Source organism: Cucumis sativus, chromosome 5 (genome assembly GCF_000004075.3).
Source record: "Cucumis sativus cultivar 9930 chromosome 5, Cucumber_9930_V3, whole genome shotgun sequence".
Lineage (NCBI taxonomy): Eukaryota > Viridiplantae > Streptophyta > Magnoliopsida > Cucurbitales > Cucurbitaceae > Cucumis > Cucumis sativus.
In genome coordinates, this window is record NC_026659.2 from 4,319,820 (window position 1) to 4,337,984 (window position 18,165).

General features: G+C 33.9%; 3 protein-coding genes across 11 annotated transcripts; 1 reads left to right on the plus strand and 2 right to left on the minus strand.

The window, feature by feature from the left end:
* Window positions 1-59: 59 nt before the first annotated feature.
* Window positions 60-5,289, minus strand: LOC101203647 (golgin subfamily A member 6-like protein 6). 2 transcript variants are annotated; one of them, XM_011656626.2, is made up of 5 exons: window positions 4,988-5,289; window positions 3,931-4,357; window positions 1,882-3,796; window positions 1,504-1,710; window positions 60-738 (listed from the first exon to the last, which is right to left on the minus strand). In XM_011656626.2, exons 2-5 carry the CDS (start codon window positions 4,266-4,268, stop codon window positions 421-423), a joined length of 2,778 nt encoding a protein of 925 aa, XP_011654928.1. In that variant the 5' UTR covers window positions 4,269-4,357; window positions 4,988-5,289; the 3' UTR covers window positions 60-420. The 2 variants fall into 2 exon arrangements, with proteins under 2 accessions (XP_011654928.1, XP_031741443.1); XM_031885583.1 differs by lacking the exon at window positions 4,988-5,289 and adding an exon at window positions 4,695-4,898.
* Window positions 5,290-7,840: 2,551 nt separating this feature from the next.
* On the plus strand, window positions 7,841-13,012 carry LOC101219888 (protein MAEA homolog). The gene is made up of 7 exons (XM_004143545.3): window positions 7,841-8,340; window positions 8,852-9,046; window positions 9,977-10,099; window positions 11,041-11,226; window positions 12,000-12,133; window positions 12,306-12,492; window positions 12,588-13,012. Exons 1-7 carry the CDS (start codon window positions 7,858-7,860, stop codon window positions 12,687-12,689), a joined length of 1,410 nt encoding a protein of 469 aa, XP_004143593.1. The 5' UTR covers window positions 7,841-7,857; the 3' UTR covers window positions 12,690-13,012.
* A 660-nt stretch (window positions 13,013-13,672) lies between these two features.
* On the minus strand, window positions 13,673-16,464 carry LOC101220124 (serine/arginine-rich splicing factor RS2Z32). Of its 8 annotated transcripts, none has more exons than XM_004143547.3 (7): window positions 16,367-16,464; window positions 15,969-16,080; window positions 15,414-15,453; window positions 15,157-15,252; window positions 14,583-14,776; window positions 14,417-14,497; window positions 13,673-14,276 (listed from the first exon to the last, which is right to left on the minus strand). In XM_004143547.3, exons 2-7 carry the CDS (start codon window positions 16,073-16,075, stop codon window positions 13,865-13,867), a joined length of 930 nt encoding a protein of 309 aa, XP_004143595.1. In that variant the 5' UTR covers window positions 16,076-16,080; window positions 16,367-16,464; the 3' UTR covers window positions 13,673-13,864. The 8 variants fall into 8 exon arrangements, with proteins under 8 accessions (XP_004143595.1, XP_011654929.1, XP_011654930.1 ...); XM_011656627.2 differs by having other exon boundaries at window positions 15,414-15,537; XM_011656628.2 differs by having other exon boundaries at window positions 15,414-15,537; window positions 16,336-16,434.
* Between the last annotated feature and the right edge of the window lie 1,701 nt (window positions 16,465-18,165).

Below are 18,165 nucleotides of genomic sequence, written 5' to 3' on the forward strand. Positions count from 1 at the left end.
CCCTCCTTTAAAAAAACTTGTCCTAAAAATAAATAAATAAATTGAAATCTGTGGAATAATTTCATGCCAAATATCTACCTTTTGCCCATAAAGAGGACCCAAATTTGCCTTAACTTCGTACAACATCAACAAAACTAAAGAAAAAATATAAGAAGAAGATGATGACGATGATGATGGTATAACTATAAGCTAACTAAGATACAGCAACAAAATCTGAGGTCAAGTTTTTTAAACAAAACAAAAAAAAAAAAACAATTAATGTGCATTTATAGTTTTATTATTTTCAAAATCTTCAACTTCGTCGAAGATCCCAAAATCAAGAGTAAGAAAAGAGAGAAAGGGAAACAAATCAAAGGTAAATGTGCAATTTACCTGGCAGCAGTCCTCAGCAAAATCATCCAGCTGTAACTTCTTTTTTTTTTACTGCAGTTGAAAATCCCATGAAGAATTGGGAGAAGCAAGAAGGTTAATAGATTGACTCCCAATTGTATCTTTTAAAATTGTTATCTGACCTTCCTTCAGCAAATTATCCTCTTCCAACGTCTCTATGTTTGATTTCAACACATCAACTTCTGAGTTCAATAGCATATTCTTTTCCCTGTATTTGTTTACTTCCTCCAACATCATGTCTCTCTCCTTTGAAATTTTCTCTAATACCTCCTTCACACTTTCTAATTCCCTTGTAGACTCTTCCACCCCCTTCTGTAACTTGCTTATCTCCTCGTTTTTCATCCGTAACTATAACATAACAAAACCGAAGTTTTAAATTTTATGCAAAGATAAGCTTTCTAAGAAGCATGGATACGTATACGTACGAAACATGAATACGTTGATACGTCACTTAAAATAGCGTGGATACGACAAGAGTGTGTTTATTTGTTGAAATGTATATATCATTTTCATAGTACTGAGACAATTTCAAGGCAATAAGTTTGAAAATCTGATGTATCTAACTCCCAACTCTACTATTTTTCATTTATTCAGGTATGCTTGACAAATGTTTAATAAATGTTGGGGCCATATTTACTCTATACAACTAGTGTTTGATATGTGTTTTTAGTGTTACAAGTGTCGTATAGGTATCTAACATATGTCCTACTAAGTTTCGGCTGTCTAAGTGTGGACATGTTGTGTTGTAGAATATATTTATATGTCACATCACGTAACTAGAAAGGGGAAATTGATGTTGCAGATATAAAAAACTAGCCTAAAATCAAGTAGAAAACTGCAAGAAATTGTAATGTAACATAAAGCTGAGTACGTTGACCACAAATTGATGACGGATGCACAAGATAGAAGCAGAGAAATATGTAGAAAAAGACTTGTTCATATAATTTCCAAATTTTAAATGGTCAAAATTAGTTGTTAAGAAATATATAGAAAAAGCAGGCTAGAGCATTCTTCAAATTTCATATAGTATTACTCATGCATAATAATGAGGAAACCATCATATCATATTCAACAAAATTTATCTTCAAGATCAAGTTGACATTAAGAAACTACCTGAAGTTCAAGATCTTTCATCTTATGGGTAAGGCAGGAAAGGCCATCCATTCCATTCTGAACTTCACATTTTAGTATGTCATTCCCTCTTACTGCTGTCACCAGTTCAGTTTGCAACTGCTCCACTTCCAATTCCTTAGAGTATAGTTTCTCTCTCAACAGACTTGAAAATAAAGTTTCTGCTTTTAGTTCAGATCTTAAACCATCCTACAAAATAATATAAATAAAACTAATAATGTAGCAGCCATAGTGAAAAAAAACAAAGTTGTGAAATCAGAATAAGCCACGTGAATTAACCATTTAGACTTTTTTTTTCCCCAAATGAAAACAACTTTAAATCAACTCTATGATTTAATTTAAGATTCAGAAATTACTCACCTCTAGATATTGACAATTGAGTTGTAGTGCATTGTCTACATCTGAAGTCTGAGAAGTGGGGTTAGACTTCGCTTGCAACAACATAGATATTTTCTGTAAACTCATTGTTAGGCTCTCAATTCCATGCTTGAGGCTCCGAATTTTCATTTCAGACTCAAGAAAAAACTGTCCATCTAACCCGTTCTTGATATGCTCCATTCTATGCTCAGTTGGATGAAACTGACCAATTTTCTCTTTAATGAATTCAAGTAACTTGGAACAAAATTGAGTACTCTCATTTAGTAATACCAGACCTTGATTTTGAAGATGGTAAACACGAGCTGACATTTCATTATCCAACTTGAAGGTTATAGCACCACTTTCATTCCCATTGTCTTTTAAGCGAGTCAATATTTTTATATTCTCATGTCGAAGAGAATCAACTTCAACTCTACAAGATTCTAACTCCTTTCTCAACGCCAGTTCCACTCCTGTTAGTCTCATCTGTTCCATCTTCAATCTTTCACATTGCTTATCAAATTTCTCCACTGGCTGAATGTTACTAAATTGTTCACTTAATCTTTCCCGCAAACCATCAATGGTCTTCTCTTGTTCGTTGCAGGTTCTTGATAACCTTGTGATTGATTTATGTAAGTCTTTGCACTCCTTCTCTTTCTCCTCATAATTCTTTCTGATGCAATCCATACCTTCTATTGCTCCCCTGTAATCTTCTTCTAATTTAGAAAGGTTTAGCTGTAAATATTTATTTTCTTCGTTCTTTTCATCAATTTTAGCCGTTAGGTCCATGATATTTTGCTCAAGATTAGTCGTTATTGTTCTGTTCTCTGTTTCCATCTTGTTTAAAGAAGAAACCTCTCTTTGTAGTGAGACATTCTGTTCAGCTAGTTCTCTAACTCGCCCCCTTAACCCCTCCTCCTCTAATTGGTACTTCTCAAGCTTGAACGACCAGTCATTTGACCTTCTGTCTAGTTCCTTCTCTAGTCCTACCTGCAGCTCAATTTTCTCCTTCTCTAGTTTCTGTGTTCTTGACTCCAATTCTGCATTTGCCTGTCTGAGCTCCTCTCTGGCACACGTTCTATCAGCAATCCGAGACTGTAAAAGATTTGAAATTTCAAGTGCCAATGTGAACCTCTCCCCAGTGAGAATTCTAATTATCTGGATCAGATCTGACACATCGAATTTCCTATATTGATTGAAACGTTCTTGTTCAAGTTCTTCAGACAGAAACATGACCCTCTCCTCTGCTTCCTTGGCCCTCTTTTGTAATTCTCCATCAAAGTCCTCATTAGTTTCACCAGGCTTATAGGTCTCGTACATGTGTCCACTAACTGTTTTCCAAGGCGCATCTGTAGGAAAACATGGTTGGTTTCCTAAATCTGAATTAGGATCAAAGCATTCATTAGATGATCGAGTATGAATATCTGTAACTGTGATGGGTACATTTTCACCAAGCTCTCTTGAGGTCGCTTTAGGCACAACATGATGTTGTGAGAGTTTGTCAACAACAGTTTTCGCAATACTTCGAGGTGAGTCATTACCAAATCCATATTCTCCCACTTCTTCAGATAATAAACGAGAAATAGAACCTTTAGCTTCTCTGGATGAATAGGATCTTGGTTTATCTTTAATACTAGCCGTTGTTGAAGTGTATGGCAGACACTGAGCTCGTGGAGGACGCCACCCATTACTTCTCTGAGAACACTTACTCATAGAACCATTTATCTCCTGGTGTTGTTCACCATCAATGTAGCGGTCTAAGACTCTATTTGAAACAGAACTGACGCTAGTGGAAGAATTTCCTGATGAATCATAGCAAGTTCTGGAGCTTGGCCTAATAGAACCCGAAGCATAGTAATCATTTGGCATTTCCATCTGCTTTGCGTTGAATTGCATTTCTCGAGATGGACTTTGGCAACTGGCAAATACCACGAGATCACAAGTTAATCTAAAGAATATTATGGTACCGCCAAATAAAAAAATATAATATGCGCCATATAATTCAGTACGCATTTTTCATCATAATAGATGATCTCTGATCAACATCCTTACCGAGATGACGGTTCATGTTGCCGTTTAAAGCCACTACTAGAATTGCCAGGAGATCTACTTGGATCACTCGAACCATAAAAGTCTATTTGACCTTGATCTCTAAATGCAGCAGAAGATAATGATCGGGTCCTTCTAAGTTTAGGACCCGTGCCGAACCTTTCACTGTCGTCTATATGCTTCCCGGACCTGGTACTTTGGGGACTACTTCCAGCCTTAGAACTACTTGTCCTACTCTCTAATGGATTCTCCCAGTGAGTTTCGCTTTCATTTGTTGATGGAATAGCTGAATTGTTTTTCCCATGGCCAGTGCCAAACGATCTAAGAAATAGCTTCTTCATCTTCGGTTCTGACTGTTGATTATTGAATTTTCTGTCCTTCAATCCCAATATTCTCTCTCCATACCATTTCTAATACAATCACTATAGACCTAAAAAAAGAGTTTCGTTAATTGAGAGACACGGAGAAAAATGACAGAGATACAATATTCTACCAGAAGAGATTTTCGACATGTAGAAGAATGACAGACACTGATTCAATGTCGGTCTTAAAATGACTATTGACTGAGAAATTATCCAAATAAAAGAGTTTTACGTCTCCGATTGCAAACCGCGCAATTTTTCAGAAAACAATTCAAAAGGACCATTTCATAGAATCCAGATTTTCATCCGCAATCCTCTATTTGATTACGATAATACAATAGAGGAAGTAAAGGAACGACATCTAAGGCTAGAAATAAAAAGAACTCAACGATAACAAAATCAAACCCGATCATCAAAGTATTCAGCTCTGGTTGAGTCAATTTCCTCTGTCGCGGCTACAATATCTTACATCAACGGAGAAACTCCAAAAAACAGAAAACCGAAATATAAACATTCTCACGTCACTCGCTCTTCGAAATGATAAACAGCATCAACAACAATAACAACGACAACATAATTCTCCTCAACTTCATTAGACGATATCGATTCAGAAAAGAACAAGAAAATCAACTAAAATCTACAAAAATAATTTCACACTGATTACAGAAATCAAAAGAGTAATAAATTCGTCAACGTACCGTTAGTCTCCAGATTCTTTCTCTTCAAATTCAAAATTCAAATAACCAAAGACAACTCAGGATTCCGAAATTTTAGGAAACTTGAAATCAAGCATTGAATGCTTGGAGAGTTGGCGGTACTGCATGGCCGGCGGCTATAGCAGTTACAATCTGGCGGGGATTAACAATGATTGAACGATGGAAGACTAAATTACAAACGAAATTGAATGAGCGAGGACATCGCATTCAATCCAAACTTCCATTCTCAAGATTTCTTCTCTTCTTCTGAGTGTTTGAATTATGGAAAGGGTAGTTTTTGTCCGAAAAATATATATTTAAATTTTTTTGGTGCCGCTAACTGTGAGGAAGAGGAGCGGGATTCGCTGGGTAGTAATTGAGTGGGGGCGAGTACATGTACACCTTAGTTTTTTCCCAGGCCAAAAATTAATAATAGATAGTTGATATTTAAATTTTATTTTCGTTTCTAAATTATATATCTAGGTCTTTCAACTTTTTTAAGAAAATGCAAATTTTAATCTTTATCGTTGAGATTCCATTAACTCTCTTGTAACAATGAAAATTGGATAGTAAATTGATGTTTTAACGGATAATTTAAAAAGGTAATTGTCTTTAATATTTTAATCGTCATCATTTTGGTGTATTGTTATTCTCGAACGAGCACGAACAGTTATAGAAAAATAAATATGGATATGGCTCCAAATTCTTTCTTTCATCCTTGTTTTTTTGTGGAGGTTGTGAGTTACCGGTGGAATGTTTTTTATTTTTTAGTTTATTTTACTTTTTTATTAATGTTAACGTAAATATGTCAGTTTTAGTTTATTTATTTTTTTTCTACTCAATATCGTTCTTCATTTTGTTCAAGATTAAAATTGGAAAAAAAAAAGTAAAAGGTGGGGGAATGTGAAAATTTTTAGAGAAGAAGAAAAAATAAGAATAACTTTTAATTTGAATTTATTTGATTCATAATTATGTTTACATAAAATATTTAAACAGTAAATTAGGATGGTTTTTTTTTCTTTTTGTTATTTATCAATTTAATTAATAAGATGAATAATCTACACTCATCAAAATATAAAAGAAGTTAACCAAACTAAGTTTTTTTTAAAGACCATAATAGATTTTTTAAATGTTTAAATACCAAAATAGAACAAGATACACACTTTAGGAACCAAGATAAAATTTGAACATAAATTATGTTATAAAATATAATTTTCTTTTATATACTAACTCTCTCCTCGTTATTTGACACATCATTCTTAATAACAATTTAGATGTTTAACGAATGAAAGTGTTATAGAAAAAACTTCGCTATAAATTTTCTCAAAATCTAACTCACATAATTAACTTAACTTTTAACGAAATGGATTAAATTCAGAATTAACTTAACTTTTAACGAAATGGATTAAATTCAGGTAATAAATACATTGTACTAAGATTGGAAAATTGAAAACCCATGTAATAAAATTGAACAAATTTAAAGTATATGACCAAAATTATATATTAAAAACTCTAATAATAATAGATTCATTTTTGTTGGTCCTTGCATTTTGTGTGAACCTGCTCGGATGAGCGTGAGCCTCACCATTTGAGGAACAAGATATGTTAAACATGTCGAACAACCCATTGGACAATGAAAAAAATTGTCTAATATGAGCCTAAAACCTTGACGATCTAAATGTCATGAGTTGGGATTTTCTACAAACACAACACCGTGAATTCAAAATAAGAGGGTTCATTATCATTCATAAAACTCATAGCTACCACCTAGAGTATCTAGATATGATATTCTAGGGACACAGGACATGTGCCAAGCATAACATCGATATCCAAACCTATCAATAATTTAGACATCAAAGACGTTGTGTCAAGTACAACATCATTATTCAGATTTTTCTTGTTTTGTAGGCTATAGCTTCTTCAAATTACAATTTTTCTATTGGAAAAGTCATTTGTATTTTTCTCCATATGAATATTGGCATAAATCATTGGAAGGACGAGACATCAAATAATTTGTATTTAAATACGATATCCGGTGTCCTATCTACCAAGTTAGACTTGTAACATGCTATATACTACTTATGTTGCACACCACAGTAAACTTGTGAAGCATGATCGCTTACATTTCAATTTTTTTTTTTTTTGAGAAGTTACTACTTTATTTGATTTTATAGAAAAAAATCCTAATAATATAATAATATATATTAATTTTGTTCCTAAATTACCTCGTCCTAAAATAATGTGTTGATTTATTTTTGTTTGGATCTACTCAATTCTTTTATTTTAACCTATAGACAAGTAGGGTTGATCAACGGTTGGAGACGGTTTTCTGGCCAAACCAACTCCACCGACCACAATTTAGTTGTTACAAAAATTACTTAAATAAAAACATAAATATTAAACCGTAGATATACTACCAAAATGAAATCACAAATACAATTAAGAGGTCGTCTCGATTGAGGGAATAGGGATGAGAATAACATTGTTATGGATAGTTTTCTATACTACTGTTTACCCTCTTAAGATCGTTTAGTTTTTCTACCTTAAAAAACCTTAACATTTTAAAGTTATATATTTTTTTATTAAAAAGAAAAAAAGAAAAAGAATTATAAATCGGTTTTCTATACCAATCGACTTGAAAATCGATCGAACCAACTTTAGTTTTTAAAAACCAATTCTTATAGTGTCGGTCATTTCTCTAACTCCTCGGCTTTGATTCGATCTTTTGATTTTTCGACCCACCATGCCTTCCCTAGACATGAAAATTCTTTAAAAAAATTTTATTTTATACTCATGAATCCTATTTTGTCATTTTTTCATTCTTTTTTTGGAACTACATGATCCTATTTTAATATTAATAAATTTTATTTTGAATGATTATCCTAAAAATCGATGACTTAATCGATGATGAAGAACGCCATCGGAATCTGATTTTCCATCGTTATTCAGATTCTTATACCTTCATTTCCAAACTACCTTTCCTCCAATACAATCCAAAGTTTTCTCTCCAAATCCACGTCTCTTTGTCTATGGAGGTCGATTCCATTCCCAACGGCTCCGCCACTGAAACCGCCATGCCCAATGCCACCGCCGCCGCCGCCGCCGCACCAATCACTCCTGCACCCTCCAACTTTACCGGATTGGCGGAGTCTCTAAAGTTGGAACATCAGTTTCTTAGGGTTCCATTTGAGCACTACAAGAAGGCGATTCGTGCTAATCATCGCGTTGCTGAGAAAGAGGTTTCTGCTGTTATATCCAGCGTCACTGAAGCCGCCGATCGCGATAATATGTCGACGGAAGAAGCTGTACATCACTTCAATTCGCTTGTATCCAGATTGCAGGGGTTGAAGAGGAAGGTAGTTGATTCTAGGTTTTCCCCTTTCTTTTTATTTAAGTTTATTTTCCTAAACATTTTATTATGTAATTGTTTTAGCGAAGGTCAATCTAGCGACGGAAACCTGATTTTTAGGATGTTTCTTTTGCTTTATTCTTAAAATGAATCACTGTACTGTGTCCATGATTTCGTATGTTCATACTCAGGGGCACGCTTTTCTCGATGTTGAATTTTGATGATGTTTGGAATTCGATTATTTGATGTGGTTCCGGACTAGGGTTATACGGGTAGTTTGCAAGAACTGTGTGCCAATATTGGATTTGCTCTTTAATTGCTGAACAAGCTCAAATAAAATAAAATATTGGATTGGCCATTCTTGATAAAGATTGACAAAGAAAATATTATCCTTTCTCTTATCTTTTTTTTTTAGTAAAGCAATTCTCTTGTGGTTACTAATACACTCGGGTTGTCAATTGAGCTAAGCTCGTGTTGGCTAACATTTCTCTTATCCTTGGTTTCTTTTTGTTGTTAAGTTGGAAGAGGGCAGTCGGACAGAGCAAATGCAAGCACAGAAGTGTCGTGCTAGACTGGTTCATTTAGAATCAGCTGATGCTGATAATTTGGCGGAATGGAACAGCACACGCTTGAAAAGGATCCTTGTGGATTATATGCTTCGGATGTCATATTTTGAGACTGCAATGAAGTTATCGGAGAGCAGCAATATTCAGGTTTTTACACTTGTTCTTGAATTCTTGAATTTGAGTCCAAACTGCTGTGGGGTATCCAGTTTCTCTTTGGCTGTAAACATTTTGAGTCCCTAAAGAATTGTTGCCTGAGCATCATTTTATCTACTGATCTAACAAGGATACTTAATGTTTGAAAGAGTTTATTATAATATTTTGATCACAAGCATTTGAGGTCAGTGCTGAGTTTGCTGACTGATCACCTTCACACTTCCTTTCAAGTAGCAGCGAATCTAGTGATGATTGGTATAGGCAATAAAGTTTTTGGCTGAGGAGAAAGGGGGAACTGGGAAGGTTTTTTTATTAGTCTTGACCGATAAGGTGTTTCCTTATAAGAAAAATGGTACAACATTGATAGAAAATTTAGGACTTTATGGCAAATAGTTTATTGTTATAAGTGGCAGTTAAGTGCAAATGAAAAGAGATCTATTTTACTCAAGATGGATGTGTATTCTGTCGATGTATAGCAGTTGCAACAACGGAAAAACCCTTACTCATAATATCGTTGAATGCTTTTGCAGTATATATATTTAATAGAAAATGTGCTTTCATCAAGATAAAATGAAAGAAAGGACGCTTTAATCCTAACAAAGAGCTGCATTTCCTCCATTGTCTCTCAAACCCCTGAAAAACGCTTCCTTTCCTCTTCCATGCCCCCCAAACAATAACAAATAGGGGATGGAAGATAGATAAGTAATGATTACTTATTCCAGTGGAACTCTTTCGCACTGACTATCCACATCGTATCCGTTGTGCAATCCAAATGCAGTTGAATGTCAGCACCTTACATTTCATTTATGAGAGAGGAAGAGAGAGAGATTGAGAAATAAAATTTTTTAACAAGTTAAGAAAAGAAAAGATAATGTTTGCATTCTGAAATTTACAATCTGCTTTTGACTATGTCATAAATCTCAGGATCTTGTCGACATTGATGTCTTCCAAGAAGCCAAAAGGGTTATTGATGCCCTTCAGAATAAGGAGATAGCTCCTGCACTTGCCTGGTGTTCTGACAACAAGTCAAGGTTGAAGAAGTCCAAGGTATACGTGGTGCTCTTGAGAGTCTTTCATTTACATAACTAATCCATTCCAAGGTATATCAACAACGATGATGCAATTGAGTTCTTTGTGTTGTAGTTTATTTGCCACGTTACTTTTAGGCTTGGTTTACGTGCTTCACTGCAACTCCGTACTATATGAGAATTTATTTAATTATGGGAGTGTAATAGTGTGTGGTTTCTCAATGAAAGTTTGGTTATTCATTCAAACATAAAAATAAATAGTATATGGTTAATTCCTTATGAACTAACTAAACTCATATCTATTGTGCTTTTATATTGTTGTTACTGCTATTTGGGTAGCTTTTCAAGGTTTATGGAATCAATGTTAAGATGGGTTGAGAATTTAATTAAATAAATGATTATTCCACAACTATCATTCCTTCAACATGGCCCGGGTCTCTCTCTTTTTATTTATTTATTTATTATTATTATTTTACCTATTGAGTTGTAGTTGTTTATTTGTTTGTAGTTTTTTTTATTATTAAACAAAAAGTATTGTTTGTTAAGATTTAATTTTAAGTAAACATGTTTTTTTATTTCATCACTTGGATGAACAAAGGATATTTCCTTTATTGAGGGGATGGGTGCTGGTATTGGTTGATGCCCCCAAATTTCTGAAATGGGATTTGTAAAGATTATTGATTTTGAGAAAATTCTCGCTGTAGTATAATTCATTTCAAACCTGCTCCATATTAAAAAGAAATTCCACCTTCACCTTCTTGGATATTTATGTTTATACTCATCTTATTTTCTTACAATAACAGGCAAGTTCCATGCTTGTAAAGTACCATTAGGATATCATTGTTCTATAGCCATAATTTTTTCATATAACTAATAATTTTTTAACGATTTCAAATGTAGTTTAGGATCACATTGGTTATCTTTCAGCTTGCATAAATTGTTGCTTTTTATTCATGACAGAGCAAATTTGAGTTTCAACTGAGGCTTCAAGAGTTCATAGAATTGGTACGAGGTGACAAGAATATGCAAGCTATTGCATATGCACGAAAGTACCTCGCTCCGTGGGGAGCTACCCATATGAAAGAACTGCAACGAGTCATGGCAACTTTGGCTTTCAAGAGTAGTACAGAGTGTGCTGTATACAAGGTGAATTGCCTCATCCTGTTTCTTTAGTGCTTTAAACTGAAAGCTGTGCGTTTCTCCCTGATTAACCAAATATGTCTTTTTAATATATTTATTGGTTATGTTAGTTTGAACTATAGATAAGCTTTTGGGGAAATTTGTATCAAGTCACCAATAGTCGTTCTTGGAGCAGAATTTGATTAAGATTGACTAGTTATGACCTCACAATTAGTGATTTGATTTCTTTCTCTTTCATCATTTACTACCTTCTAAGCCTGAAGAAACCCTTTTGATTCCATCCTGGTTATTAAGATGGATATTATTTGGTTTAGCTCTTTCTGTTTACTATATGTCCTTCCTGTCTCAAGTCTTTGAAAGGTTTCTATCTTTATTGAGAAAGTGCTAGATCGTACAACGCATAAATCCTAGAGTTCGATCAAATCACAGACCGACTCTCCCCAACCACTCACTCCCTAGATGGTTTTCCCTTCCCCAAACTCTAACTAACGACCTTTTTACAAAGCTTATATATTCATCTCTCCTCTCAATCCCTGTGGTCCCCCTCTATGACAATTGCTTTCCCCACTTTACCCTTACTCCTCCGTTGATATACTCAATCGAAGGCCTAACAGCCTCTCAGAATGCGAGTGTAGCTATTCCTAGTCTATAACTCTACTATGAATTCTATGATGGTTTGTACTGACATTGTGTCTGTTCTCCATATTAGAAGGCTGTACTCCATTGAAGTTGATGAGAAACCACACGGTTTAATTTGTTTTTCTCCTTGTGTTTTATAGGTCTTATTTGAACCAAAGCAGTGGGATCATCTTGTGGATGTGTTTAGACAAGAGTTCTGCAAAATATACGGCATGACGCTGGAGCCATTGCTAAATATATATCTGCAAGCAGGCTTATCTGCTCTCAAGACACCGTATCCCTATTATTGACTTGTCTCGTATACGTGCCGCTGATTAATATTCACTGCGGTTTAACTCTTTCTATCAAGAAATACTTATAGAAAAAGTCTTTCACCTAAAAGTATTCATTTTAAACTTACTCCAAAAGGAGAATATTGCATATGAAACTTTCCTTGACCTGCTTAGATACTGCTATGAGAATGACTGCACCAAGGAGGACCCATTATCACAGGAAAGTTTTAGGAAGCTGGCAGACCCATTGCCTTACTCGAAGCAGCATCACTCGAAGCTTGTGTGCTACATAACGAAAGAGCTCATGGACACCGAGAACCCACCTCAAGTTCTTCCGAATGGTTATGTCTACAGTGCCAAGGTTAGTATCGTTTTATTTGTATGAATTGATCTGAAGATTTATAGCGAAGTTCATTTCAAAATGTTGAGTTTGTCTTCGACATTGACGGTTGGCAGGCTCTAGAAAGAATGGCCAAGGAAAACGGTGGTAAAATCACTTGTCCAAGAACAGGCTTGGTGTGCAACTATTCAGAGCTGGTGAAGGCATACATATCATAGAACTTGCAATATATTGGTAGGTGGAAATCACATTTCCTATCATCTTAACACTTTGGTTCTTTGCTAGTGATTTTATCAATGTGGCCCCATGAATTTGTGGAAATTGATATTTCATTGTGGGGTGAGGGGAGGGGGCGTATATTTTTACCAAAGAAACTTCCCTGTATGTTCCAAGAAATGATGACATGTAAATAAAAATTAAATAGCTTTGTTCTTTCTATTTGGTGGAAATTGTCGTATTTAGATACACTTGTTCTGAAAGTGAAGCTTCTTTACTTTGTAATCCACTTTTTTTAATTTATCGTTTGATATTTTTATTTCCAGTTCAATTGTGGTTTTCAAATTGTTGAAAAACATAAACCAAAGAAATGAAACAAATAAATGTTGAAAATGTACGGATATATTTAATATTTAAATTGAGAGGGCAAAACAGCTAAAACTGATTCATGTTACAAATAAAAACAAATCATAATTTTTTGGCTTGAAAAGTTAGAAAATGAATTAGACCTTTTTCTTCAGAGGTGTAAAGTATCATCACTATCATTATCACCTGTCTCTAATATTCTTTAGCGATTAATCAACATCACAATTGTAGAAATAGAACCTTCTTATGGTACCAAAAAAACAATTACATAACGAACTCTTCATATTCGTTCGGATGAGTAAACATTCCCACCGGATTGGAATTTTACAATTACGTTCTCTTAAAAACAAAAAGAAATTATATAGTCAAAATAATTTGACCTACGATAACAAAGAATATCGAATTTAGGAGATATTAAAATACTTAAAGGGCCAATACAAATGAATCTATAATTCATGGACTTTGATAAAACGTTTAATAAAAGAAGCCGTAGTTCTTAACATTAAAAGCAAACACTTGAATATTAAAATTCCATAATCGAAAATCTATAATGTGATCAGAACGAATGGAAATTACCAAAAGAGAACAGAATTCATAAGTACTACTTTGATCGAGAAAATTACCGAAATAATAAGAAACAGATTATTATATATAATTTATCATAATTAAGCTGGAATTATAAATAGGAAAAAAATACGGTGCTGATGAACATTTGAGGGATTCAATCACAATACACTATTTAAGTCTCTCTTATAAAATTCCAACGCAAACGCATGTGTTTAAGCACAAGCAAAATAAGGAACTGTCTCTATTAGCCAGATTCACTGCCACCCCTTGGAGAACCGTTGTTATCTTCGTCGTTTACAGGACTCCTTTCTTCTCTAGGCAACGGGCTGGGGCTGCGACTGTATCCATTCTCTTCCCTTCGATAATTTCTACTTCCTCCACCGTTGAAGTCCTCACCTTCATCCATTGGACTCCTGCTCCTTCCTCTTGGGCTTCTGCTTCTACCTCTAGGACTGCGGCTGTCACGATTTCCAGGGGACAGACTACGTCTTGCATCTTCTTCTGGACTCCTTTCATCAGGAGTTGGGCTACGTTTCATAGCTTTTGGAGGAGGTGACAAACTGTGCCTCTTTGGGCTTGATCTGCCTCTCGGGCTCCTTGATCTTTTATCTGATCGTTCAAGGCTTCTATCTCTTTTTACAGGAGATCTAGATCGACTGTGGACACGATACACAAATGCTCAATCAGGAAGTAATAAAGCCTCAAGTAAAATACTTAATTGTTACTCAAGAAGGCTGTGAAGGAAGACGAAAACTTCAATACCAGACTAGAGGAAGATGGTTCTATTGAAACAAACCTGTAGCTTCGACCTCTGCTGTAACTACGACTGCGGCTTCTACCACGGCGAGGGCTTGGCGAACGTGAGTAACTTCCACGCCTGTGCCATGCAATTTTTTCATTCAGAATGATCAACAGGAAAAAATTAAAAGGGAAGTGAAAGAACAATAAAAAAGATAACATACTTCAATTTCTTGGGACTGTTCTGGCAATTCTTCTCTATGTGACCCCGTTCGCCGCATCGATAACATTTATTTTTCCAATCTCCAGCCTTGCAATCTCTAGCCCAGTGGCCATCGATCCCACAATTGAAACAACGGCCAGTTCCTGGAGGACCTCGACCAAGATACTCACGGGATCCACCAGGACCACGAGGTACCTAAATCAAATTTGGAGTTTTTCATTACATTCAAAAGAAATAAAAATAGTTCACAAAATTAAAATACAAGATATAAACAAAGCTTCAACTTACCTGCACAAGCCAGGAAAACTACACATAGCCTTTATAAAAATGACAAGATGAGACTATAAAAAGAGTACAATTACAAAAGAACGTGAAGGATATTATCATCCAAGTTCCATATACCAAAATAATAATTAAAAATTACATAACAGTTATTAATTCTCCATAGATGATAAACATAGTTAACCACTTAAAAGGATAAAAACGAAGACTAGTCTGGAAAAAGCAGAGGTAACTTGTCTGAAAGAAATTAAAAAGTTCATGAAAGGTTTGTCAGGAAAGATAATGGAACATACCCCTTTAGCTATTTCCACAATGATTCGACTTCCATGGACATCCCGCCCATTTAAACTATATCTTGCATCGTCAGCATCACGGGGATCACTAAACTCCTGATATCAGATGTTTAAGCAAATAGACCAAGAAAAAGATCACGCTTGCAAAAATTAATATGCGCCATTAAGTATAGAGAAAGGATCCTAGCATATATCATTTTATATTCCAGGAATAGCTTAAATAAGAATGAAAGAAGTGTAGGGAGAGAAATACATACAACAAATGCATAGTCTCGCTTCATATCCACATCGCGTACTCTGCGCAAATTGGTTCCAGAAACAGGTAAGGCCATCATTTGATACAAGTACCAAAGGGTTGACACCTCGCCCCTCATAGATGAACTAAACACCATTCTGAGATTCTTGGCATTTCCATAAAAACAGGCAATAACATAATAGAAAGACTCGCCAAATCCACCAAGGGAACCCTCTCACCATAGACCTCCAGGTTTGGCATAAGCCAAGAAACCTTCAACAAGATCACTCAAGTTAAACCACACAGACCCATCATCAATTCCACACTTTCATGGATATATCAAAATACACATTCACAGTCGTGCACCCAAAAAAGGGCTTGGCAAATTCCTCATGAGGTCTCGAGAGAAGTATCAATTAAAAATTTACTCTGACAAGGATGTTAGCAATAGCAAAACCGGCCAATAGAAGGAAAGAAAAAGACACAACTAAACACACAAACTTTCCGTATTCATCAAATTATATTTAGCACACAAATTCGATCAATATCGGATTACACCCAGAAAAAATTGGCATACCTTCCATAACGACTGAACAGGTCATCCAGATCACGGGACCTCGTACGTGAAGACAGGCGCCCAACGTAGAGCCGTGTACCACCGTAACGATCGTCGTAGCGAGGCATTTTATCTAAAATAAACAACCACAGCACCACAATCAACGACATAATTTAAAAACCAATTACTTGTGCCAGTATTCAAATCAGAAATACGTTGAAACAAGTGAAAATATACACAATTCAACAATTTGACAAATCGAAGAGAAAAATCCAATAAATTTATTTAATAAGAAAAATATAGAACATACAAAACGGCGATTGAGCAAAAACAATCAACAGAAAAATGCTGTGGAAATATGGAGTCGGAGGATTCGAGGAGAGAAAACCTAGAAAAATCGTAGGGGAGGCGAGGCGAACCTGGAAACAATAAGGATACGAAACCCTAAATTTCACGTCTTTCGCAAAAATGATTTCCGTAAGCTGCTCCATACCATTTTATATTCATTATCTTTTTCTATAACGGCTGTAGGCCCAAATCGGCTTAAACTATTTGAACAGGCCTCAATAGTTGGGCCGGGCCGAGCTACAATGGCCCCGTAGTAATTGTCAGAATATAGCAAAATTTTAAAAAAATTACAAATATAACGAAACTATCACTAGACTTGTATCGAAAAATTACAAATATAACAAAACTATCACTAGACTTGTATCGCTTCGCTAATACATTTTGTATGTCAATATTTACAACATGGTCTATCATTGATAGACTTATATCAGTGATATAATTTGACAAATTTTGCTATATTTGCAAATTTTTTAAAATGTTGCTATATATTTAATTATTTTGAATCTAATTGTTAAATTTGCAACTATCCCTTTAATAAATTTCACGAATGTTCGAGTCGTATAGTACGTGATAGCTCAAATTACTTTAAATTTATAACAAATATCTAAAAAAAAAATGGTAGAAAATGATTTTCATATACTCTTTCCAACTTGGGTTACAGATTTTAAATATAACTTTTAGAGAGTTAGAATAATACATTCAACGGCCGACAAATACAAAACTTATCGGACATAATTTAGGTAAAAAGTTCAAAGTTAGTATTGTATATATTTAAAATTTGTGAAACATTAGGTATATTTTATATATTCAATTAAATAGGCAATCAACATTTTAAATGTGAAACATTATAGGGTTTATTGAGATTTTGATAGTGAGTAAGAAAACTTTCGACGATCGGTAAAGACATACTTTTTTAGACAAAATGTGGGTAGAATTTTGGAGGTTACTAGTGTATATTATGTATATTTTAGATATTTGATTAAATAGCCAAACAAATTAACGTGTTGTTTTAAATGTGATACATTTTACGATTTATTGAGATTCATAGTTAAAAAAATTAGTGCATTTTGATAATTTTAAGGCTTAACGAAAATGTATTATAAGTATATTTAACTTCCATTGTCATTTAAATGATTTACTGTATGTCACTATATAGTATTATTGTATATAATATTGAGTATATATATACTAAATCACATAATATAACTATTATAGATTACATATATATTAAAATACATTTATAAAGAAAATATATGTAGTTTACTATTATTTTAGTAGTATTTACTAATTTAAACACAAATTCTATCGAAACTATGTATAAAGTATTAAATATATGTAGTCTACTGTTGTTTTAGTAGTATTTACTAATTTAAACACAAATTCTATCGAAACTGTGTATAAAGTATTGTTGTATATAATATGGGGTAGATTGCATATATATTAAAATATATTTATTTATGAAAACTATGTATGTATGATTATGTTTTTAGTAATATTTACTATGTAAACATATAATTTAACACAAATTCAGTAGGAATTATGTATAAAGTACTATTGTACGTAATATGAAGTATATATACTAAATTACATAACTATTATATGTTACGGATTATTAAAATACATTTATAAATGATAACTATGTATGTTTGATTATATGTTTTATTATTGTTCTAGTAATATTTATTATATAAGCATATAATTTAAATACAAATTATGTTAGATGAAAATAGGAAAAAATCCGAACTCAATATTGTATGTAATTACATGTCATATTGTATATAGCATACTTAACTAAAATATTTACAATATATACCAAAATTTTAGATCATAGCAACAATTGACATTAATTAACATTGATAGATCAACAAGA